The following is a 25274-nucleotide window of genomic DNA, read 5'->3' on the forward strand; positions in this document are numbered from 1 at the left end:
CCCACTGTTGTGGCCTCTCCCGTTGCGGAGCACAGGCTCCGGTCGCGCAGGCTCAGCAGCCATGGCTCACGGGCCCAGCCGCTCTGCGGCATGTGGGATCTTCCCGGACCAGGGCACGAACCCATGTCCCCTGCATCGGCAGGCGGACTCTCAACCACTGCGCCACCAGGGAAGCCCAATTTAGTGTAATTTAGAACAAGGGTCTGTCCTAAAGTCTACCCATGTGGGTTTAGTGCCACATAAAGCTTGTCCTGTCAGAGTCGTATCTAGAACATTTTGGTCTGGACTCAGGGATAGTGTTACCCAGGATGGTGCATGTTGAAATTACAGTGCTGTATATTTAGTTCTATAATAGCCCCATTAGAAACTATTTTGTATCCAGGTATCCTCTTAGGCCAAAAGGTCTCTCTGGTCTACCAAGATACTTTCTAAGATGGCTTGTGCATGATGCTGATTCATGACAGCAACGGACTAAGTGCCTCTCCCGCAACCATTCTAAGTGCTGGGATATAGTGGTTACGGAAAGATAACATCCTTGCTGTTGTTAACTTACATTCTAATGGGCCAGAGGTAACAAACAAGTGAACAAATAAATAAGAGAATTTCAGATGGGGGAAAGGGCATTCTAGGTGGAGGTAAGAGCAAAGTCTGGCAGAAACAGGGGTGCTTTCTTAGAGAAACCAAAAAAGGTAAAGCTTTTATACATAAGTGGTGAAAGAAGCAGGAAGACACATTCAAATACAAATTCTGAATGTCTAAAAAACTACCAACAAATTGACTGACTTTATACTGATCCATACTTTCAATTTCGGGCTGAAAATGAAGAAAGTACATAGGGTCAATCTAACTTATTTTTGCTTCCAGGATGGATCATACTATTAAATTCTGGAATAAGAACACTGTTCCAAAATCAAGAAGGATAAATTCTACTGAAGGCCTTTATATTTAATAATAACTCTAGCAGGTGTATTTAGCATGATAAAATTATAACCTGACTGCATTAAGAGCAGTCCTTCCCACCAGTATGGAAACAATGTGAAACCAGAGGACCAGCTAAGGAGAAATTTATACTAGTAAACAGACTTGTCAGTCTATCTATTTATTGTTTAAAGAAGTTGCACTGAAACCCTGGCACTCATCCCAATAAGCAGATGTACTATCCATCAAGGTAAAAATTAAATGGACTTACTATTACTGGCTTTGATCACTGCTGGCACTGTGTGTTATTATCTGACAGAGAATGGCTTATACGCTTAGTTGCTATTTTACTTGTTCTTGGGAGAAAGAAGTAAGCGATACACTTACCAACACAGTTTGTAGATCTGGATATTAATAAGACAGGAATGTACCACAAAACACAAAAGTAATAAACTAAGGCAATTTGTATTTTAGGACATCTTTACAAGACTTTATTTATTTATTTATTTATTTTTTTTGCGGTACGCGGGCCTATCACTGCTGTGGCCTCTCCCGTTGCGGAGCACAGGCTCCGGACACGCAGGCTCAGCGGCCATGGCTCACGGGTCCAGCTGCTCCGTGGCATGTGGGATCTTCCCGGACCGGGGCACGAACCCGTGTCCCCTGCATCGGCAGGCGGACTCCCAACCACTGCGCCACCAGGGAAGCCCCTACAAGACTTTATATTAATACATTTCTTCATTACTTTTGCATTTGCTGTTCAAATCACGTTGTTATATCTATGTTTTGGGTATTAAAGTAACTCTCATTACTTTTCTAGCAACAAATAAAATGCACAGGGGAAACATTCAGATAAGCTGAAAAAAAGAACAAACCCACAAAACCCTGTCTTTTAAATATGCTTTTCTGATCTGAAAAGAACTGTTTGGTGCTTTCAATAAACTTTCAGGGCTTCCCTGGTGGCGCAGTGGTTGAGAGTCCGCCTGCCGATGCAGGGGACGCGGGTTCGTGCCCTGGTCCGGGAAGGTCCCACATGCCCCGGAGCGGCTGGGCCCGTGAGCCATGGCCGCTGAGCCTGCGCGTCCAGAGCCTGTGCTCCGCAACAGGAGAGGCCACAACAGTGAGAGGCCTGCATACCGCAAAAACAAAAACAAAAAACTTTCAAATAGAAGATGCTACAAACTTAGGTGTCCTAACACAAGGACCATGGAAATGAAATAATTATTTAAATAATTAATGTAAGCATAGTTTTTTCTCCTCTATGCTGTTATTTTATTTTTTATTTTAAAAACATTTATTTATTTATTTTTGGCTGTGTTGGGTCTTCGTTGCTGTGCACAGGCTTTCTCTAGTTGTGGCGAGCGGGGGCTACTCTTCGTTGCAGTGTGCAGCCTTTCTCAGCCCGGTCCTCCTCTGAATTCTCCCACATGCGAGGCAGGGTAACACTGAAGAAAGAGCGAGCTCCAGAGCTGGACAGACTTAGAATCAAACCATGCGCTGCACAACAGTTTCCTCATCTGTAAGGCGGTGACTTCTCTTGTTGTGGAGCACAGCCTCTAGGCGTGCGGGCCCAGTAGTTGTGGCTCGCGGGCTCTAGAGTGCAGGCTCAGTAGTTGTGACGCATGGGCTTAGTTGCTCTGCAGCATGTGGGAACTTCCCAGACCAGGGATCGAACCCGTGTCCCCTGCATTGGCAGGCGGATTCTCAACCACTGCGCCACCAGGGAAGTCCCCTATGCTGTTATTTTAAATCGACAAACTGCATCATGCTCATGGGTTATCAAGTTTAGTGTTTTATTCCTAAGATCAGCACAAAGAACCCTTTATAGGCTTAGAAGGTTGAGCTTTATAAACTTAAACTTAAAAAAAAAATCAGTGATGTATCCTAACATTCTTTTTCTTGTTTCCTTAATTCATGGATTGGTCATCTAAGAATTTCCCAAACATTTAAGGAAAAAACTGTAGTATTTAGAAAGTGTTCTGTAAATTCAGAGTGTTCACCTATTACGTTAAAACAAGTACTTGAAAAAGCTTTTGAGGCAGGTTTGCTCAACAGTTGCAGGAGCAGAGGCTGCCCACACAGAAAGGAGACTGCTGGGTGGCCCTGAGTCTCCCCGAGAAGAGGACTGAAGAAGGAAAGGGGACGAGGACGTTCAGTGTCGGTCGGGGCCACCACGTGACCGTGCTGCAGAGCACCTGAGCCTTGGCACTGCATGTGTGACAGTGAGGTCACCAGGGGCCCCACTGTGTCCACTTCATGATGCTACCTCAGCTTTCCCGTTCTGGGGGGGCGGACAGTGGGGACAGCGCTTCTAAAACCTGGCCTCCTCTTGTGACTCCCAGGAAGGAACAGAGCAGAAAGTTCACCCAGGGCTGAGGGGTTACGGTTTGCGTGAACTTACACCCTTACCTAGCCCAGCCTTTCATGATTCTTAACCTCTACTTGAATAATAACGACCATCTCAAGCACATCCTTCTCCCGGACCTGAGGCAGCCTGAGGTGCTGGAATGTGAGGGGCTCCGTGACTTATGACACTGGTATTTCAGGTCCTACTTGTGCAGACAGACACATTTTCACCCTCAAGCTAACCTCAAACCAGTTTCCTTCCTTAATCATCAGACATCCCAGAAGAGCAATTTTTCTCTGCTGCCACCAACTCTGCATTTCCCATTCACGTCTTCTGTTCCGCAGCCTCGGTCCCCAGTGACCTGCAAGTTTAAGGGGCTCCCCGCGGCCTCTGTGGCACCTGAGGACGCCTCAAGGAGATGGATGCTGCGTGCTCTGCCCCGAGCCCACCGCCCGCACTCTGCCGTGCTTCTCCTTCTCTACCTGCTCCTTCTTTCAGCCCCTGGCTTCTCACCCTCCGCTTGGTCCCTTAAGCGAACCTGTTCTCTAGACTCTGGCTTACCCACCTCACTCTACATTCTCCGCTCTGAGGTAACACACGCTCAGGACTTAACGGTCACCTCTTCCAGGACGCTTCCTAGTCCCAGCCCCACTCGGGGTCTGCAGGCAGCTGCCTGCATGGATGTCCTACGAGTTTAGCAGGCTCACATTCCCAAGCTCAGAGTTAAGGCCTTTCTCAGCCCGGTCCTCCTCTGAATTCTCCCACATGCGAAGCAGGGTAACACTGAAGAAGGAGCGAGCTCCAGAGCTGGACAGACTTAGAATCAAACCATGCGCTGCACAACAGTTTCCTCATCTGTAAGGTGGGGACACTACTACTGATTTTGTAGGCTGCTGTAAAGATCTAATAATATAGCACAGACGTCATCACCGATCCTCCAGAGAATGAGTCCTCTGTGCCCTTTGATCAGTTAGCACTATCATGACTCCTGGTCAGGCTGGCCGGAAAAAGCAGTGACCACCGTTGATTTCTTCCTCATGCTGGAGGCCGGGCCCCACAGAGCCTGCACGCAGCACCTCTTGCGGGATTTCCCACTTCTCACTCCCAGCTGAAAACTGGACGATGACAACAGCCTATGGGCCTCCTGGCCTCCAGGCTCTCCACTTCCGGTTGGTCTTTCACAATGCGGCCAGAGATGAATCTGGAACACTGACGAGCCGGCTGGTCTCCCCGACAGAGTGTGCAATTCACATCCTACGTGTCTGTGCACATTTCAGCTGCACAGCTTCAACCACAGTTTCAGACAGCGGCCTATAGGTATTATTTCCCCAAGGGAACACTAATGACGGTCACTTAATCACTGTTTGTGCCAAACACAGCAATGTTATTTCTGCTTTCCTTCACCTGAATGGAACTGATTTCAAAGATAACTTTATGATGACTATCTAGTATTTCCCTTCTTTCGTGCTTTTCGAGTATTTTTAACCCAAGGTCCTGAGTAAGAGCTATGTATGATATCTGGAAATTCTTGGTTCTTTCCATTTTGTCTGTTTACAAGTACCTTCAACTTCTTGGTGGAATTCCAGGCTGCTTTCATAAAGCAGTTGGTAACTGGTTAACAGTGATAAACTTTACCCACGCTGCTTCTTTGGAAACAAACAGATTTGGTAATGTTTGTTCACAATGACCTAATGAAACACATTTTTGTTTTCAAATCCATATCTCTTACATATGACATATTTGAATACATGAAACATTCAAAAGATTCTTTAAGCAGTTAAATGGTACGGTTTTCTCTATAGATTTTCTATTACATTAAAAAATTTATTATTATTTATTTTATTTATTTATTTTTGACTGCACTGGGTCTTCGTTGCTGTGTGCGGGCTTTCTCTAGTTGCGGCGAGCGGGGGCTGCTCTTTGTTGCGGTGCGCGGTCTTCTCGTTGCGGTGGCTTCTCTTGTTGCAGAGCACGGGCTCCAGGCGCCGGGCTTCAGTAGTTGTGGCTCACGGGCTCTAGAGTGCCAGCTTAGTAGTTGTGCCACACGGGCTTAAGTTGCTCCGCGGCATGTGGGATCTTCCAGGACCAGGGCTCGAACCTGTGTCCCCTGCATTGGCAGGTGGATTCTTAAACCACTGCGCCACCAGGGAAGCCCCTCTATTACTTTTAACTTCTCCCACTTTGAGAAAATGAATTCCACAAGATCACGACCTGTTTCTCTGAACAGTACAGTGAAACCTCACGTATCTAGAGAAACACTTCAGGCAGCTCCAATCCTTGGGAATCCTCCAGCTTTCTTACCTAAGCTGAAAACCCAGAAGTAAGAAAAACCGTCTCAGCATTTGAGACAACTGTCATAAAGAGCACGTAATAAAATATACTAAAGAGTTTCTAAAAATCTATAGCCTTGTATGTTCCAAAGCAGTGCTGACCAACAGTAATATAATGGAGCCCCACAGTGATTTTAAATGTTTTAGTAGGGCATTAAAAAAGTAAAAAGACAAATCTGTATCACGGTGCTTAGCACATATGAACTACTTAGACAAACACTGATGAATTAATGAGTACTCACATAAATGACTAACTTATGACTTTTAAAAAAAGCCTTTGAGATATGAAACAAATGGAACTCTCTTACATTGCTGGTGGGGATGCAAAAGGGAGCACAGATTTCGGAAAACAAACTGGCAACTTCTTACTTTATACTTAGCATATGACCCAGAAACTCCACCCCCACGTATTTAGTCAAAGAAAACATATGTTCACCCAAGACCTGCGTATGAATGTTCACAGCAGCTTTATTTATAACAGCCCCAACCTGAAAACAACCAAAATGTTCATCAAGTGACTAGATAAACAGATCACATCCACACACTACTACTACTCAGCAATAAAAAGGAGCAAACTACTGACAAATGCAACACACAGATGAATCTGAGTCGAACAAGGAGTACATATCAATACTTTCTGATTCCATTTATATGAAACTCCAGGAAAGGAACACATCTATGCTGGAAGAAAGCAGACCACTGGCTGGTCTCCTGGGGCCAGGAGACGGGAGGAACTGAGTGTAAGGATACAGGAGGACTTTGTGGAGTGTGGAAACGTTTTAGATCTTGACTGGGCTGGTGGTGACATGAGCAAGTGGACTCTTTGAACAGGTACATCTGATTGTATATAAAGGATCCCTCATATCCCTTTGATAAGGATCCATCCACAGGCTTTGCAAATTTAATTACTAAAATATTTGGTTTTATATGTAGGAAACTATCTCAAAGATTAGAAACAAACAATATAGCAAAAAAGGTCTTCAGTAGGGAATACATTTATAAATCAGTGGGATCCTACAAAAATTAGGTTTATAAATATTTAACATCTTTAGAAGTTATCTGGAAGAGGTGTATAGTGTATAAATCTAAGCATAAAGTAAATGACAAGAACACATATGTGAGTGGGCAGTAAAGCAGCAGGTGAAATTCTCAGTGTTGCAGCTTGAAGTGTAGCAGAAACCATTTACTGCGGCCAGTGTCGGTAGTTGTTCAATTATTCTACAAAGTTTGTAGGTGGCGCAGTGGTTAAGAATCCACCAGCCAATGCAGGGGACACGGGTTCGAGTCCTGGTACGGGAAGATCCCACGTGCCGTGGAGCAACTAAGCCTGTGCGCCACAACTACTGAGCCTGCGCTCTAGAGCCCACGAGCCACAACTACTGAGCCCACGTGCCACAACTACTAAGCCCGTGCGCCTAGAGCCTGTGCTCTGCAACAAGAGAAGCCACTGCAATGACAAGTATGCACGCCGCAATGAAGAGTAGCCCCTGCTCGCCGCAACTGGAGAAAGCCTGCGTGCAGCAACGAAGACCCAACGCAGCCAAAAAAAAAAAAATAGTCTGTTAATCTGGGGAGTCATTTGAAAAAATAGATACCTACATAACAAACATTTAAATTAACTTAAAGAAGTAACATCCATTTTAGAACCAAAGCCTTTTTTCTTTGGAGTGAAGCCACCGATTGAAATTACTGGTTATTTTTCTTGCCTAAGTATTTTTTTTTTTTTTTTTTTTTTTGCGGTGCATGGGCCTCTCACTGCTGTGGCCTCTCCCGTTGCGGAGCACAGGCTCCAGATGCGCAGGCTCAGCAGCCATGGCTCACGGGGCATGTGGGATCTTCCTGGACCGGGGCACGAACCTGTGTCCCCTGCATTGGCAGGCGGACTCTCAACCGCTGCGCCACCAGGGAAGCCCTTATAAAAGATAATTTATCATCTGTAGTTTCCAGTTTCATTTTTGTTAAAGTGCAGCAAAAAATATAAAGAAACAGGTGAAATTAATATCTCAAAATTATGACTTTATCATGTACTCAATACAAGAATCAAGATATTTTACATTCCTTTCTTTTTTCTTCAAACTCCAGTGCATATTTTACATTACAAGACACTCAGATAATGTATTTCATTGGAAATATGGGCACACGTCGTTTTATTGTGCTCTGCAGATTTTGAGTTTTTTACAAACTGAAGGTTTGTGGTAGCCCTGCATTGTCAGATGATGGTTGGCATTTGTTAGCAATAAAATATTTTTAAATTAAGGCAGAGACATTGTTTTTTAAAGATATAATGCTATTCCACACTTAATAGACTACAGGAGAGTAAAAACATAACTTTTATCTGCCCTGAGAAAGTAAAACATTTGTGTGACTTGCTTTATTGTGGTGGCCTGGAACCAAAGCCACAATTTCTCCAAGGTGTACCTGTACTTGATCCATATTTAGATTTTGTAAAATTTAGAAAAGTAAATAAAAAGTAAATAAAAATTAAAAAGTAGATCCACATACTCAAGTTGTTTCAAATATACTTGAAAATCTGCCAATACCTGAAGTGAATGTCAGTTTTTAAATTTAAATTTAATTAAAATTCGGAAACTCGAGTTTCTTAGTCACAAGTTATATTTAACAGCCACATGTGGCTACTGGCTACTTGACCGAACAGTCCAAGTACGACTTGTTTTAAATACAATTTCAACAAGCTTGTGGTCTGTCTTCCCAGTACACTGGGGACTGGGAGAAAGACACAGAGGACAGAACTGACTTATCTTCTCCATAAAGCGCTGCTCTAGATCGGGAACAGTAAGCTCTGCCTGGCGCACTCCCCGCTGTTTACATGCACTGACGTACTTTTAACAGTACCATCGACTTCCTTGGAACGGAGTAAAATGTACTGCTGGCGTGTTACAGAGTTATGTCTTGGGAAATATCATTTAAACATATTTCACCTTTTCAATTATGAGCCTTCACAAATTCCTAGAGAATCTGAACCGATTTATACCTTTTGTGGCTTTTTCATTTTCCCTCCCTATTCTTCCTGAAGGCTTAAGGTTTTATTTTCCTTATTCTTTTTTTGGTGGGGGTGTATCAATAATTTTTAACCATCTATAAAGCGCTTTCTGTTGTATTATCATTTGCTGAAATCATAAAAATAAAACTCTAAAACATTGCAGATGCTTAAGTTCATTTCTCCTTTTGGAATCTCATGCTCTGTTCTGTAACTGTTTCCTCAAGGCTGTATTACAGAAAATTTAATATTTTTGAATGTATAAATGATTTCTTGACATTTCATATATAAGCAGTAAATATAATTTTCATTTTAATGGAAATGTAAAATTATCACACAAACATCCAGGTGTTTTGTAATAAACCAAAAATAACTAGAATCTACTTACTTTAAAAAATTCCTTTTTCTCAACCATCTCATCACCATCTGCATCCAACATTTGAAATGCAACATGAAACCCAGTATGGGGTTCTGCAAGTGAAAAATGAATAATTATGTAAATGTTGGTGGAATGCAAGTTACCTGAAGATCTACAGGTCTTCAAACTTGAAATAAGCAACCAGAAACAACATGAGTAAGTGCCTAAAGTAGAGGAAAAACAATCTCTTCTCAGGATAACAATTTTCAAAGGCTGATATGTTTTCATGGTGTGCCGTTCTGCTATTAAGTGTTCTGCCCTTCAAAGCAAAATTCATTTCAGAACGTATTTCTTCCGCTCTACTAGGGGCTTTCCTATATTCTTACAGTATGTTCTCTATTTTCACATTGATTACTACTCTTTATTTCCCTTTCCCAAGAGTAGGGTTTTGTAAAAATTATTTTGAAATAATCTTAGGCTTACAGAAATACTGCAAAGCTGGTACGGTGAGTTCCCACAGGCCCCCCACCCAGCCTTCTCTCATGGCAGCATCTTGCGTAACCACAGTACCTTTACAAAAACTAAGAAATTAGCACCTTTAACTAAACTACAGACTTCATTTGGATTCCATGGTTTTTCTATTCTAGGGTCAAACACAAGGAAGCCTGTTGCGTTTAATTGCTATGTCTCCTTATCTCCTCAGAGCTGTGAAAGTTTCTCAGTCTTTCCTCGATTCTCATGACCCGGACAGTTTGCAGAGAGTTACTGGCCAGGAATTTTGCAGAATGTCACGTGAGGGATTTTTAATATTCCTAAGTGAAGGCTGCGTCTGACTCTTCAGTTCAATAAGCCTTCAATTAAGGAGACAAAGTTGTGGGGAGCCTGAGTGCAGGGGAGGTGGTAATCTCACCCAACAGAATCATCCTGTAGGTACAGAACGCAAGGCACCAATAACATTTTTCACGATAAAGATATAAATACCAAACTTCCAACACCCTGTCTGGTAAGACGAGAGAATTCCACATGATCGATGAGAAAAACTGTGGAATACTTACTAGTGAGGATTGTAAGTAAGAAAAGATATTCGGTATATGAAACCAGCCCTGAAAGAGATAAAGACATCAGAAAGCAAGTTTTAGATGGTTTAGAAGTAATCATATACATACTATATGGAACCTTCACCTAATTAAAAACACACACATTGTTACTTTAAATTACCTCTCTGGTATAGCGGAAAATTTTCATAAGAGAGTTAAGTATAGTACTAATACTTCAAAAACAAGGAGACTTTTATTAGGTCACTATTACTAGAAAGGAAGGGGAATGGTCATTGGTCAGCAAGTACAAATGTCCACTAGAGGTTTTATCTGCATGGCATTTTGTGTAATTTCACCTCAAATTTTACTATTCATAACAGCTCAAGTGAAGCAAACTTATAAATTCAGTAGAGTGACAGAGATTTGGATATACCAGAGGTCAAACCATGTTATTTAAAATGAAGGAATTAAATTTCTGTAGCAGTGACTTGATTTTAATCTATAGGTTCTCCCTGGTCTTTCTTCCCCTCAGTTTCAACTTAATTGTTGAAGAAGCCTGGTCATTTGTCCGGTAAAGTTTAAGTGTAGAAGATTTGCTAACTGCATCTTTTTGGTGTCATTTCACATGTTCCTCTAACGTCTATATTTTCTACAAACTGGTACTTACTTAGATCCAGAGCTGTGCTCAGATTCAAGTTTAGTTTTCGGCAAGAATTCTTTTTTTTTGGCCGCACCGTGCGGCATGCGGGATCTTAGTTCTCCAACCAGGGATCAAACCTGTGCCCCCTGCATTGAGAGTGCAGAGTCTTAACCACTGGACCACCAGGGAAGTCCCAAGAATTCTTAATAGATGGTGCTGCATACTTCCACCAGGAGGTCAAAATGTAAATGTTTACAGAAGATGCTAAATACCACTGAGAGATACTGAGAGTGAGTTCCAGGACTTAAAAAAAGGTGAAGTCTTCCAGAGTTTAGATGACCGAAGATGTCTCAGAGGAAGTAGTTCTAAAAATGGTCTTTGTTCCTTTTTATGGTTGAGTAACTATACTCCAATAAAAATTAATTAAAAAAATGGTCTTTGAATGATAGGTGAAAACTGCAATGAAGCAGGGGTGGTATAAGTGGGAAAGCCATATGTACAGGAGAGAGGAAGCTGCATATGAACACTGAAAAGCGAGTATTTGTCTGCAAGGATGTGCCTGTGGAAGAGTCAGTGGGAAGCACAGCTACCTGGTGGCTCAGAGATGAAGAAGGAAGCCTGGCAGAGGGTGACGGCAGCGGATCTGCACCATCCTGCTGTGAAGGAGGACCAGCCCCTATGGGCCCCCGGTCAGATACAGCAGAGACACACGGCCGAAAGCAGTGCAGAGCAAATGAGGCAGGTAAGGGTTTGACACCCAGGTAGTTCAGTGCTTCAGCTAACAGGCAACTTCCAGTATGTATTTAAATGCTCTTAATGACTTAACAGTTTTTTACATTAGCAATTTTTCTGTCATTTTCATCTTGGAGCAGTTGTGCTTCCCTTTAATAAAAAGCCTAGAGTAAGTCTTCAGGTATTTTTTCCTAGAAATATTCAGTGTTTATATGAAGGGAGAATAAATTAAATGTGTTTTGTCATATCTCATACCTGAGAGAAATGCTCTAACGTTAGCTGAAGGATCAAAGTATTTCATATCTTGGCAGCCTCAAAAAAGTGAACAGTTTTTTTCTGATTTTCAAAGGAATACAGCAATGTGAAAAAATGGCCAAACTGCTGGACTGAACTGGGCTTGGTGCCAAAAGGAGACCTCACTTTTCTTTTCTCGAGACATAGGTACATGTCCTGTGCACAGGGGAACTTCTTGAAAAAGAAAATTCTTTGAAATACTGACTTAAATAAAATGCTTGAATAAACACAGTTGAGACAGTGTAAAAACAGCTCCCTACACTCTCAAGATAGATTATAGACAATACAGCTCTCCAACAGCATTCTAGGCACCTGCCTCTGAAAATGCTTTTAAAGGAAACTGACACTTCCGAATACTTATAGGAGAAACAGTTTAATACATATTTGTTGCACTGAATTGTAAAATAAATGCCGTTAAATGTCAATGTTTCAAAACTGCATGTCAAATAGGAAAGTATTTTAAATAATTTATATTAAAAAAAAATTTTTTTTGGCTACACCGCACGGCATGCAGAACTTCCCTGACCAGGGACTGAACCCCCTGCAGTGGAAGCGTGGAATCTTAACCACTGGAGCACCAGAAAAGTCCCTATATTTAAAAATTTATTAAAGAATCCTTAAGGGTCACTAGAAGAGATGATTAAATTCTGTTAGTTACTATGCTTCTCTAGAAATATTTTAAATTTGGAACCGTTGAAAAATATGACTTGCTACTAACTGCAATTTTGAGAACTCTGTTCTCCAAAGAGAAATTACTACATGTATCATAAGAACACATTTATATCTTACAATATATGTTATAATTTATATTCAGTATATCCTTGAGGATGGTATTATGTTGAGAATTCTGCTCAGTTTCAAAAAATACATAATAATTATAACTTATAATTTACTTTTCTTTATAATAATGCATGGAGGTGGATTACTTTATTTCAAGACTATACTACCCTTTTGTTAGTTATGATGTAATATACATTTTGATAGTTCTTTTAGGTGGTAATATAGAATATTTTAAATTGTTCCAAATGTAGCTAAATTTTACATTCTTTTTTTTCAAATGACTTCATTAATATCAACAAAGGAGTATATCTGGAAAAAAGTGTATCTTGAATCTTTCCTATAAAATATTCAGTGTTTTTTCTTTAAGCTGGAATGTACATTTCAACTCACGTATTTCAGAGAAAAACTAAAAAAATAAGTCTTGTTAAGTCCTTCCTCAACATTTTTTCTTGTCCTGTAAGTTCTCTAGAGGTGGGAGAAGAGAGGATGAATTCAATAAATATTTAGAAGGCAAAATTAGAAAGATCTGTGTTTGGCTGCATATGAAGGATGGAGGGGCAAAGAGAAAGGGTTCAAAGCTATTTCCGGGTTTCAATGAGCTGGGTGAAAAGTACCACCACCCAGTAAGACACAAACAAAGCCTGGGTTGAGGGCAGCTGGCGTCTGGAGAAGCGGCAGCGCTTGGGGAGGCCGCAGTGGTTCTTACTTGGCCTTTTCACTCACTCTTCTTCTGATCCCTCACCACCACGTGGCTCTGTTCTCCTGCATTTCCCTGTCAGTGGCTTAATTTCCTTGTCACCAGTAAGTTCTACCATCAAGTCCCGATTTCCTTACCAGTCCTAATTAGTGATGCCTGTTTTTAATACACCCCCGTGTGAACGGCAGGAAGTTAGGTTGAATTCTCCTCCTGCCGCTGCCCAGCGCACATTTTCATTCGTCCTCTCTGACTCTGAAGTGGATGCTACCATGGTCTCTCTCTCCCTGCAGTCACTTCTTTCTTCTAGTTTCCCTTAAAGCCTCTCTTTCCTCTATTTCTCCTACTAATATCCTTATAGATTTGCCTAAAGGGGGAAAAAAAAATCAACTTTCTGCTTTGGACTTACATCTTCTGTTTATTTTTCGAACAGTCCGTCACTAAGGGCTTTCTCCCCCGTCATCCAGAAATACTGACTTTTTATTCTTTAAGAAATCTGTGTGATGCCCCTGTTCATTTTGAGAATATAAGTAGTCCTCCAGTTATATAAAGAACAGGGAACGAAAACTATCGAGTGAGAAAAGTGTGTAAGTAGGCTAATGGATCTGTCTCCTATGGTTAGAAAGCGGTACGTACAGATGGAGAGACAGAGCTGGAGATACAGACGTATATGTGTCTGTTACTGAAAGTTAAAGACAGTAAATAGAAGTTACTAACCACCTTTCTCAGTACCCTCTGTATTTCCTATGGTATGGAAGCAGCACAGCTGGTAACGACACAGATTCACAACCCTCCTTCCCGAGACCAGACCGTGACTGCGGACATGGCCCGGGCCCAGCAGAACCTCTAACTGAGCAGCTCCAGGGACAACGCCGCCCCCGCCCCCCAGCCCGTCTGAAGCGCTACGACTGTAACTAACGCAGTTCTGGAAGCTGCACTAACTGTCTACTTCCCCTCAGGTCGAACTGCTGCATTCAGGGCTCCACGAACCCGGAGCCCGGAAGCCTGGCCACTCCACGCTGTCATCTCCGAGCCGAGAACACGACGGTCTGCTCGCTGCTCTGAAACCTCCACTCCCGCGTCGTATAGGAGGCCTCAAAAACATTGCCCTTCACTTGCCAGGGAGCCTCCCACTTCCTTCAGTTTGTTAAATCTTGCTTTTAAACCTCGGTGTCTCCTGTGAGAACAGTGTCTGCCGGCTTTTCAGGGCTGACGAGTGGCTTTGCGCTCTGCCTCCGTCCACCGCGCCGCCCAGCGCGTGGCCCCTGCAGTCACTGCGGAACCTCCCGCCGTCTCCTCTTCTGCGCCCTCCGCAGGCGCCTCGGCCCCCTCTGCCCAGACGAGAGGGGTTTCTCTCATCTGACTTGTCGCCTTCTTACAGCTCCCCCACGGCAACCCGCCGTTCTCAGGACAAGGCCCACGCTCCTGAACACTCCCTCCCACGCTGTGTACGTACGGTTGAGGCTCTGCTCACCTCTCTAGCTTAGGTCCGACCGTCCTCAGCGGCCACACCCCACTTTCCAAGCGGCCTCTGTCCTCTTTGTTGACACACCTGCAGCTGGTCTGCACTTCATCCTTCCGGAACCAACCAACCTCCATGCCTCTGCTTCTCCCCGGACGCTCTGCGACGCTCTCCCGAATGGCCTTCCTCAGTAAACACCTTTAACTGGTCGCCGTGTGCTGAGCCCTGCCGCACCTGCAAGCGGCTTCTCCGCTCGGGACGCCGGCACCCTTGCAGACGGCTCAAGTGGTGACTCCTCTCCCCACTGCCACGCTCATCCCAGACCTTTGCTCTTACAGCCTCTTGCAGAAACCTGTTACTCCGAGGCTGATGCCGTCGGGCTGACCACCTCCGACTTTCTTCCTGGTTACCTACCTAGCTCCCTCTCTTCAGCCTTCCGTCGCCGGAGGCCTGAGCGCCTGGTCCATCGTCCAGCACACAGGACCACACTCTACTCTCAGACCTGGGGTCACCTCTGTCACATTCACGCTGCCACTTACTCTGCTCCAGCCGGCCGATTCCACGACCGCACCCGAGGCCGAGCTCACCTGCAGCGGCTTCTCCGAACCGGAGCGCAGACCCCGGCTCTGCGCGCACGGTGGGCCCCGCTCCTGGGTTCCCAGCTCACCTGCTCCCACCCTCACTGGCCGCTCTCTCCTGAATTCCCACTTTCTTTCCATCGCTCTTCCCATCTTACTTTTTTCTCTCCAAGGCTTGTTACTTAAAGACTCTCGTGTTTTTAAGTAAAACTGCTGCCCTCGACACCGTTAACCCCCTAGCCCACGACTTTTCTTCCCTGCGTTTGCCTAGTAACACCCTAGCCGCATGCTTCTGTGTGCTTCCCGGCCTGCCCGCGGCCGGGGGAGAACCAGCTGGTGGCCACTTCAAACCTCCTGCTTTCTCCACACCCTCCACTTCACGAAGGAATCAGGGCCACCCTCCAAACCCGCCTCAACTTCTCAGCCCTGCTCTGCAAACATGTGCGGTAAACACCCGCACATCACCCCTCCCCACGCGGTACAACGCAAAGCTCCCCGCTGAGGGGCGCGCCCTCCACCGAGCTCTGCACACCCCCCGCCCCCTCACACCCAGACGTGCGCTCAAAGCCCTTCGTGCAACACAGACCGCCAGGACCGGCCTCCAGCTCACACCCGCCCCGCCCCGCACCACCGTCCTCCACGCTCTGCAATCTGCCCCCAGAACCTGTCCCAGCACCGCCCCTGCCCTTGCTGACGCGCGGGAGCACCTCCCCACCGCCAGTCCTAACCACGTTCTGACCCCCTTCCTTCACGGGCCCTGCACACTGATGCTCCCTCCCTCCCAGGCTCCCGAGACTCCCTCTCCCTCTGATGCCTCTGCCCCCTCTCCTGCACGGCCCCTCCTCCTCCTCTGCTCCCGTGAATGCTGGTGTCCTCTGCGCTATCTCTGAGGCTTTGTCTTCTTACTTTAGAATAATCACTTTACTTACTTATTTATCTGGCTGCACCCCTCGGCATGCAGAACTTCCCCGCCCAGGGATCAAACCTGCATCCCCTGCAGTGGAAGCACAGAGTCTTAACCACTGGACTGCCAGGAAAGTCCTTTCTCTTCTTCTTCTTCTTTTTTTTAAAAATATTTATTTATTTGGCTGCGTCGGGTCTTAGTTGCGGCACTCGGGATCTTTTGTTGCAGCGTGCAGGCTCTTAGTTGCGGTGCGTGGGCTTAGCTGCCCTGCAGCATATGGAATCTTAGTTCCACAACCAGGCATCGAACCCGAGTCCCTTGCATTGGAAGGCGGATTCTTAACCACTGGACCACCAGGGAAGTCCCAAATCCTTTTTTTCTCTTTTTTTTCTTTTATAAATAAATAAATTTATGTATGTATGTATTTATTTATGGCTGCATTGGGTCTTCGTTGCTACGCGTGGGCTTTCTCTAGTTGTGGCGAGCGGGGGCTACTCTTTGTTGTGGTGTGCAGGCTTCTCACTGTGGTGGCTTCTTTTGTTGCAGAGCACGGGCTCTAGGTGCACGGGCTTCAGTAGTTGCAGCATGCAGGCTCAGTAGTTGTGGCACACGGGCTTAGTTGCTCCGCAGCATGTGGGATCTTAGTTCCCGGACCAATTGAACCCGCGCCCCCTGCACTGGCAGGTGGATTCCAAATCATTGCACCACCAAGGAAGCCCATCTCTCCTTATTCTTTTTTTTCTCTTTTTATTTTCCCTCTTTTTTTCTCTTCTTTTTCTTCTTTTTTTTCTCTCCTTATTCTTGATGCTCTGCCTCACCTTTCTCTCCAAGCTTACTGAAATCAATGTTTAAATAATTTTTCTGTGATTGCTCAAAGAGTTTAAGAAAAAGTTGCTTCAAATGTAATGAGTATTTTATTATGATTTAAAAACATCTATTAAATAACACACTTATAACATTCTCTCTGCAGATTCTCTAATGTATGTTCTTCAATATGCAGCTGCAAACCTCATAACTTAATTCCTTAATACTTTGGTTAAATAAAACACAAGTAAAACAAATAAAAATTACCTTTATCGCCGAGGTCTCTAAAAAAAGTTGATCCACAACCAGCTCCTTTGATTCCTGCCAGTATGTCCTCAATATCCTTTGAATAAACATATTAAAATCTTTCAATTTAACTTATAATAGTTGATTTTCTATCTTAAAAAAAAAGAAAAAGAAAAAAGACCTTCACCTCCATTGCTTACCTTATTTGTCAGCCTCTTGACTAAAGTTTTACCTATAGCAAAGAAGAAATATTATTTAGTACCCATATACCTTGGTAAAATTCAACTTCCATTAAGAAGAAAATCACTTAAAAGACAAAACAAATAACTAAATATTTATAAAAAATAGAAGTCTGGCAATTTCAGCTAATATCTTTAAACAGAAGTTATGAGCCAGAGAATTCTAAGTGTAAACACAAACACTGTAGTTCTTTGTAAGACCTATGTTCACTTTCACTCACTCCCTTCCAGAAATATGGAACCTTCTAACCATCTCTCACTCATCATAGCTGTCTAAGAGAAATAAGTTTGTGCCAAACATTATTTCTTTCTTTACATGATTATTAAAATCTGTCTCCTTTTGCTTTCATTGACTAAAAAAATACACATTCATCTTTCAGAAAGCTACCTTTTTAACCCTGAAAAGTTCTTAAGGTCACAGCTCTGCAGTCAGATCTAAAGGCTGGTCAGGGGCTTCCCTGGTGGCGCAGTGGTTAAGAATCCGCCTGCCAATGCAGGGGACACGGGTTCAAGCCCTGGTATGGGAAGGTCCCCCATGCCGTGGAGCAACTAAGCCCGTGAACCACAATTACGGAGCCTGCGCTCTAGAGCCTGCGAGCCACAACTACTCAGCTCGTGTGCCACAACTACTGAAGCCCGGGCGCCTAGACGCCATGCTCCCCAACAAGAGAAGCCCGCTTGCCGCAACTAGAGAAAGCCCGTGCGCAGCAACGAAGACCCAATGCAGCCAAAAATAAATAAATAAAATAAACAAACAAATAAATAAATAAAATAAAAGTAAAGGCTGGCCAAGATGGCTGTTCATTCTAAAGTGATGTTACTTTTAACAGTTTCCTACTGGATAACAGATTAAAATTCTTTCAGGCTTTCCGCCATCGTCTTTAGGCTGACCTCATTTTCCTCTTATCCACTGTAATTCTAAAGCAATCACCTTGCTTCTTTTGTTGAGACTTTTTCTGAAGACAGCCTCAAGCCATTTACACATCTAGAACACTGAAAAATATTTTGTTAATTTTATTTCTTACGTAAGCCATATGCATCACAAACTTCCCTTCTTGCTCTCAAAATTATCCATGAAGTTTGTTCAGTGCAATTACATGGTGTGTGAAAATTCAGGTGACAGGTTGAAAAAAAACAATACTTTTAGATGTGGCTTTTTGCAGTTTCGGATGCTTAAATTTGGATTATAAATCTACTGGGGACAAATTCTATTATTTACTGTTAATAAATTATCAAGATTTTATTTTTGCTTTAATAATTAAAACATTAATTGTGAACATGACCATATAATTTTTAGAAACATCTATGACCATGTTTGTAAGCTTAGGAGTTACTGTTTTGGAAAAATTGTTTGTCACTGATAAACTATTGCTACCCAATGACAAATAACTCGATTCTAATGTTAGGTGCTATTATAACATGAGATCATCAAATAGATAGAAGTTACCCGGTAATTTCATGTTGACTACAAGTTCTGCCGGATACCTGTATATGTATTTGATTATCAAAAATGGAGAATCCATGTACTAAATGAACTTGTCTTGAAAAAATTTTTTTTCAAAATGGAATATTAGAAAATGGTAAAGAAATTACCTTTGCTGATAAAAAGTCTGGGGTACCTCTGTTACAGAAAATTCATTTTTAGGTTAAAAAAAAAAAAGACAAGGCAGAGCTCCTAGGAGAACACCTTGTCTTTCTTACTTCCTTTCTCCTAAGTCACTAAACATTTCTCTGAGTAAGAGAGGAGACTGTGGTGTTTCCAACCCAGAACCCTCTGCTGGGGTTTCTTAGTGCGTCTCACCCAGGCTGCCTGGTTTTAGACCACTCGTTTATGGGCTCCCCAAGGACAGAGACCAAGTATCAGATTTAAGAGGGGTGCGGTCTGGTCGGCTACACGAGGGGCATGACCTTTGTCCATCTGACAACAGTAACAACACAAAGACACATTAAATATACTTAAATATATGTATTCATTTTTGCCAGTCCTCTCCCCCCTACTTTTTAAAAAATTGAGGTAGAGTTGATGTCCAATATTAGTCTCAGACATAAAACATAGTGATTAATAATTTTGATAGGTTATACTCCATTTACAGTTATTGTAAGATATTGGTCATATTCCCTGTGCTGTAGCAGGGGTCCCCAAACCCCGGGCTGCGGACCAGCATCGGCCCCGTGGCCTGTGAGGAACCAGGCCACACGGCAGGATGTGAGTGGCGGGTGAGGGTGTGAAGCTTCATCTGCTCCTCCATTGCTCGCATCACCGCCTGAACCAGCCCCCCCCCCGCCCCGTCCCGGTCCGCGGAAAAACTGTCTTCCACGAAACCGGTCCCTGGTGCCAAAAGGGCTGGGGACCGCTGCTGTAGAGTATATCCTTGTAGCTTATTTTACACAGAGTAGTTTGTATCTCTTAATCCCCTATCCCTATATTGCCCCTCTCCTTCTTCTCTTTCCCCACTGGTTTTCTCTGTATCTGTGAGTCTATCTCTTTTTTGTTACATTCATTTGTTGTATTGTTTAGATTCCACATATATGTGATAACATAGTGTTTGCCTTTCTCTGTCTGACTTGCTTCACTTAGCATAATGCCCTCTGGGTCCATCTATATTGCTGCAAATGGCAAAAATTCATTCTCTTTTATGGCTGAGTACTATTCCACTGTATGTATACACTACATCATCTTTATCCATTCATCTATTGATGGACACCTGGGTTGCTTCCGTATCTTGGCAATTGTAAATAGTGCTGCTATGAACATCTGGATGCATGTATCTTTTCAAATGTTTTCTTTGGATACATACCGAGGAGTGGAATTGCTGGATCATATGGTAGTTCTATTTTTTTTTTTTTGAGGAACCTCTATACGGTCTTCCACAGTGTCTGCATCAATTTACATTCCCACCAACAGTGTAGGAGGGTTCCCTTTTCTCCATATCCTCGCCAACATTTGTTATTTGTGTTCTTTTTGAGGACGGCCACTCTGACTGGTGTGAGGTGATACCTCATTGTAGTTTTGGTTTGCATTTCTCTGGTGATTTGCAATGTTAAGCATCTTTTCATGTGCCTGTTGGCCATCTGTATGTCTTCTCTGGAAAAATGTCTATTCAGGTCTCCTGCCCATCTTTTAATTGTGTCTTTTGTTTTCTTGAGATTGAGTTGAATGAGCTGTTTATGTATTTTGGATATTAACCCCTAATCAGCCACATTATTTGTAAATATTTTCACACACATAAGAAACGCATTCTTATTGTTTTCATAGCTATTTCATATACATTTATGCTGTCATATAAAAATAACAGAATGGGAGAAACTAACAGCAAAAAAGGCAGATCTAGAGTTGAGGATGCCTTGCTTCACTGTGCTAGTATGAAAGGATGGAAAATACATTGTTGCTTTTCTCGGTAGGGGAAGGGATAAATCTTCAACACTATGATGGAATTTTGGCTCAAGAAGTAGAGTGTTTTAAAAGGTCTCCACCTACTCTGGAGATTCCACCACGTGGTTTTCACTGTTTACAGAGGATTTCTGAAGTTAAAAACCAGGAACAAGCACATCTTGTTACAGGCAAACAGCCATTTTAATACTTAAAGTAAGTAAAACTGCAACAATACATATTAAGTGTTGTTAAAGGTCAAATAAATCTTTGCCTGTAGCCAAAATAAAGTTATTTGATAACCATAACTATAAAAACATTGCTAATAGTATCTAATTCAACTTCATTTTGCTAGAGATACGTGGACTTTTGACACATAAAAATTACACAGTAGAGACATTTACATCATTTCACATCTTGCATAAATACATGGAACAACTTAGCATCAATATTAGAATTGGTATAAGAGCTGATTACACACTTGCTTGAATTCAGTCTCAGCTATGATGGAAATCAAGGCAGAAAATAGCACATTAGCAAAGTGACTGAGCTCCCGAATATCACTAATAAAAGTGATAGCTGGAGGAAAAAAAGGAAGGCAAATTTCAGTGGTGCTATTTTCTTTCAACAAAGCATATGGCTTGTTTATTTTGCTGGAATATTTAAATAGTGAGAGCCAGAGATGACCTCTGGTTGGCATTTCTTCTAGAGGAAGACAAATGTGATGCCCTAAAATGCCTAAAACTGGCCTCCTTGCCAACTTTGATAAGTCGCTTCTTGAAATACATTTACATCTTTTTTTTTTTTTTTTTTTTTTCGGTACGCGGGCCTCTCACTGCTGTGGCCTCTCCCGTTGCGGAGCACAGGCTCCGGACGCGCAGGCTCAGCGGCCATGGTTCACGGGCCCAGCTGCTCCGCGGCACGTGGGATCTTCCCGGACCGGGGCACGAACCCGTGTCCCCTGAATCGGCAGGCGGGCTCTCAACCACTGCGCCACCAGGGAAGCCCACATTTACATCATTTTTGAATGGAAAAACGAGAAATGTGACTTTCTTTTTTGCAACCTTAAGCACTGTGAAATAATTAATAACATTATACATAACAAATAATTTAATTACAGCTTGAAAACTGATATAAAGGGGGAAATAGAAAGCTAAGAAACTAAACAATGGGGAGCGGGGAAGGTGAGGAAAAGCTTCTCCAAATGAGAGCTGCTTAAGTTAAGACCTGACAGATTAGCAGGAATTAGCCCAGAAAAGTGGGGCTGAAAGCGTTCCGGGACTAGCAGGTGAATCAGGCCTGAGATGGAAGGGCTGGAACCCTCTGCCAACACAGCAGGCCCTGCGGTGCCCCCCCACCCCCGCCATGAGGTGGAAGAGCGCCATGGTTGTGAAGGGGGTGTTACTATCTCACGACCTCTACTTTCTCTTTGAGCGGCGATCAGGTCCTTTGCTGGAGTGTGTAGGACAAAGTGTAAGGCCACGACACAGCGGAGATGCTGGTGTACAGAAATACAACCGATTTTCATACAGAGGTGCTGTGTCCTATGACCTTGACAACTCCCTTACTAGTTTAGTAGTCTTATTATTTGTGGATACTTTGAGATTTTCTACATAATCATGTCTCTGAACAAAGACAACCTCCCTTTCCCTTTTAAATCTGTAGGTCTCATTTCTTTTCCTTGCCTTTTTGCACTGGTCGCTACTTCCGGTAGCATGGTGAATACAAGCCGTGAGAGTGGACAGCCTTGCCTACTCCCTGATCTCAGAGGCAAAGCATCTAATCTTTTACTATTAAGAACGATACTAGCAACTGGCTGTAGGCCCACATGGCCTTTTAGGACCTAGCCTTCAAAGTGCCACACTGTCACATGCATGCATCTCTAGGAGTGGAAGTCGCAAAGGTCACGGAGAGGGGATACAGGTCCCACCTCTTGATGGGGGCTGACAAAGTTCTGGAAGAGCATACGGGACCAGACATACCGTTGCAGCCATTTTTGGAAATACAACCTGCTGCAGCATCTTAACAGATTTATCCCCTCAGAGGGAATATTCTTCTCCCTTTTGTTGTTTGCTTAAGGAAATGTATCCATTTTTCTCACACCCTTTGTGAAGTCATGATTCCTCCAGCTCTCTGATGAAACTACCACATTAGATAGTCTATTACCCCAACTCTACACTAGATTGTGAATTCCATTAATATCTGTTTTATTTACCACTACATCCCCAAGGCCTAACACAGTGCCTCTTACATGAGGTGTAGCCAATAAAATTTTTAATAAAGGTGTGGATTATAACTCATCATTTCATTATATAATAACTGTTGATATATTTACTTATTAAGCTGTTTAATAAATACTTGTGCCAGGCACTGTGCCAGTCCGGGAACACGGTCGAACGAGAGACCGTGACGGGGCCGTTCACCAGCAGAGGGACGGCGGGCGGGGAGGCGCAGGGCACCCACAGCACGTTTACGGTTGCTGACCTGAGATGCCTCTGGTCAGATGAGAGGTCTGGTCTGGAGACACACACGTGAAAAAGTCAGTGTTCAGGCACAGCTAAGTCACTGATGGGGGCAAGGTCCTTGAGGAAGAAGGCAAGGAGGAGAGAGGACGACTTGAAGATGGAAGCTTAAGAAGAACTCGTAAGGGGGGCATCAGTTTTGTCCCCAAGACTAGACCGGAGACTCTCTGAGGGTGCGTGTCACATTTATTGTTTACCTCCTCCAGGATTTTCATTTTGGTGTGAAATTAAACACCAGACTGATCTGATCTGGGCTGCTCTGTGTGTCAGGTTCCCCATGTCCCCAAACACCATGGAAACCAGCTGTCCTTATGAGGGATTAAAGTTGTTACTCGTGCCACAGCCTCCACTTGATAAAGACGCCACAGGATGAAGCTGGGACCGGAGCTCAGCGCTTCAGTGTGGACCGAGCTTGGCACTGGGGAATAAACCTTCCAGGCTAATGCTTCTTGATGCCACATTCCAAAACCGTACAAACTGTTGATAAATGACCTTTGAAATACCTACAGTGAACAGTTCTTCCAGTTTCTTATGACAACAATCACAAAAATAAGCCAGAAGTCATATGTATATGAATGTTAGAAAACAGAATCCAAGTTTTAATTTTTTTCTCAGGATGCTGAATGAAAAGTTGAATCATTTTAGAATTAAACGTCTTAATTTTTACTTTTTATTTGTTGTATACAAGCCCGGTAAAGTAGGCTTCCATTGGATGTAATTCCAAAGAATCTCATATTTAGAATGATTTTTTTTTTTTTTTTGCGGTACGCGGGCCTCTCACTGTTGTGGCCTCTCCCGTTGCGGAGCACAGGCTCCGGACGCGCAGGCTCAGCGGCCATGGCTCACGGGCCCAGCCGCTCTGCGGCATGTGGGATCTTCCCGGACCGGGGCACGAACCCGCGTCCCCTGCATCGGCAGGCAGACTCTCAACCACTGCGCCACCAGGGAAGCCCCTTACCCCTTCTTTTTAATGATTCCTTTTTATATCATTCAGAGAACAACAATAAGTAAGCTGATGAAAAGCATAAGAATATAAGGGTAGAGGGAAACTGACCCTCCTGAATATCCTTCCAAGGAGGAGAAATCTGTCTTTAAGAAATAAAAGCATGGCCCGTGGGCTTTAAACCTGTTCTTCTCACACAGGAAAATGCATCCTCCCCAGTCAGGGTGCGGGGTCATGAGCTAGGTAGGGGACAGACAAACTATGTGCCACCCTGCAGTCTGACGACTATGGACGTGCTCACCACGCCCCATCTTAGGTACGTGTGTGCATGTGTGTGTTTATAAGAAGACCGGGAGAGGAGAAAGTATTTACGTGTGGAGATGGGTCAGCACTCAGATGCTGCCAGGGCAGTGTGCTCACGGCCCACTCTTACCCACGTACTGACTGGATGGGAAGGAGACTGCTTAGTGAGTCCTTGGAAGCCTAAGCAGCTAATTTTTTTGGCAAATGAATTTATCAGCAATCTGTGCTTTTAAAACTCCTGAGATGGCTCCTACAAATCAGTTCACTTTTCTGTAAGAATTGACCTAGATGAATATGTTTCGGTTTAGACCCACAATGAGTTCTCTGATATTGGAAATGCATATAAAGAGTCATGTTTGGGCTTCCCTGGTGGCACAGTGGTTGAGAGTCCGCCTGCCGATGCAGGGGACACGGGTTCGTGCCCCGGTCCGGGAAGATCCCACATGCCGCGGAGCGGCTGGGCCCGTGAGCCATGGCCGCTGAGCCTGCGCGTCCGGAGCCTGTGCTCCACAACGGGAGAGGCCACAACAGTGAGAGGCCCGCATACCGCAAAAAAAAAAAAAAAAAAAAAAGAGTCATGTTTTTATTATTTTAGCGTCTCCATTTATTTTTTGCAAATAATTTTATTTATTTATTTATTTACTGTATTCATTTTTTTCACACACACACACTGTATTTTATTTTTACAAGAGATAAATAAACTGACACCAAGCATTGTAAATGGATGGCCACAACAAAAGCAACAATGACTGCAATTACCAAACACGAAACACAC

At 43.6% G+C, this 25274-nt stretch overlaps 1 protein-coding gene across 1 annotated transcript in view; it reads right to left on the reverse strand.

The window, feature by feature from the left end:
• The window catches only part of MICU2 (mitochondrial calcium uptake 2), a gene marked incomplete at its 5' end in the record, with an annotated part of 85653 nt that overhangs the window by 19846 nt on the left and 40533 nt on the right, over positions 1-25274 (reverse strand). The window contains 4 exons of the mRNA XM_082859726.1: positions 8982-9064; positions 10007-10054; positions 17144-17219; positions 17323-17354. Coding sequence (XP_082715852.1) covers positions 8982-9064; positions 10007-10054; positions 17144-17219; positions 17323-17354 — 239 coding nt within the window. The remainder of the gene's footprint in view (positions 1-8981; positions 9065-10006; positions 10055-17143; positions 17220-17322; positions 17355-25274) is intronic.

This window comes from Leucopleurus acutus (assembly GCF_964270905.1).
Source record: "Leucopleurus acutus genome assembly, chromosome: 18".
In the NCBI taxonomy this organism is placed as follows: domain Eukaryota; kingdom Metazoa; phylum Chordata; class Mammalia; order Artiodactyla; family Delphinidae; genus Leucopleurus; species Leucopleurus acutus.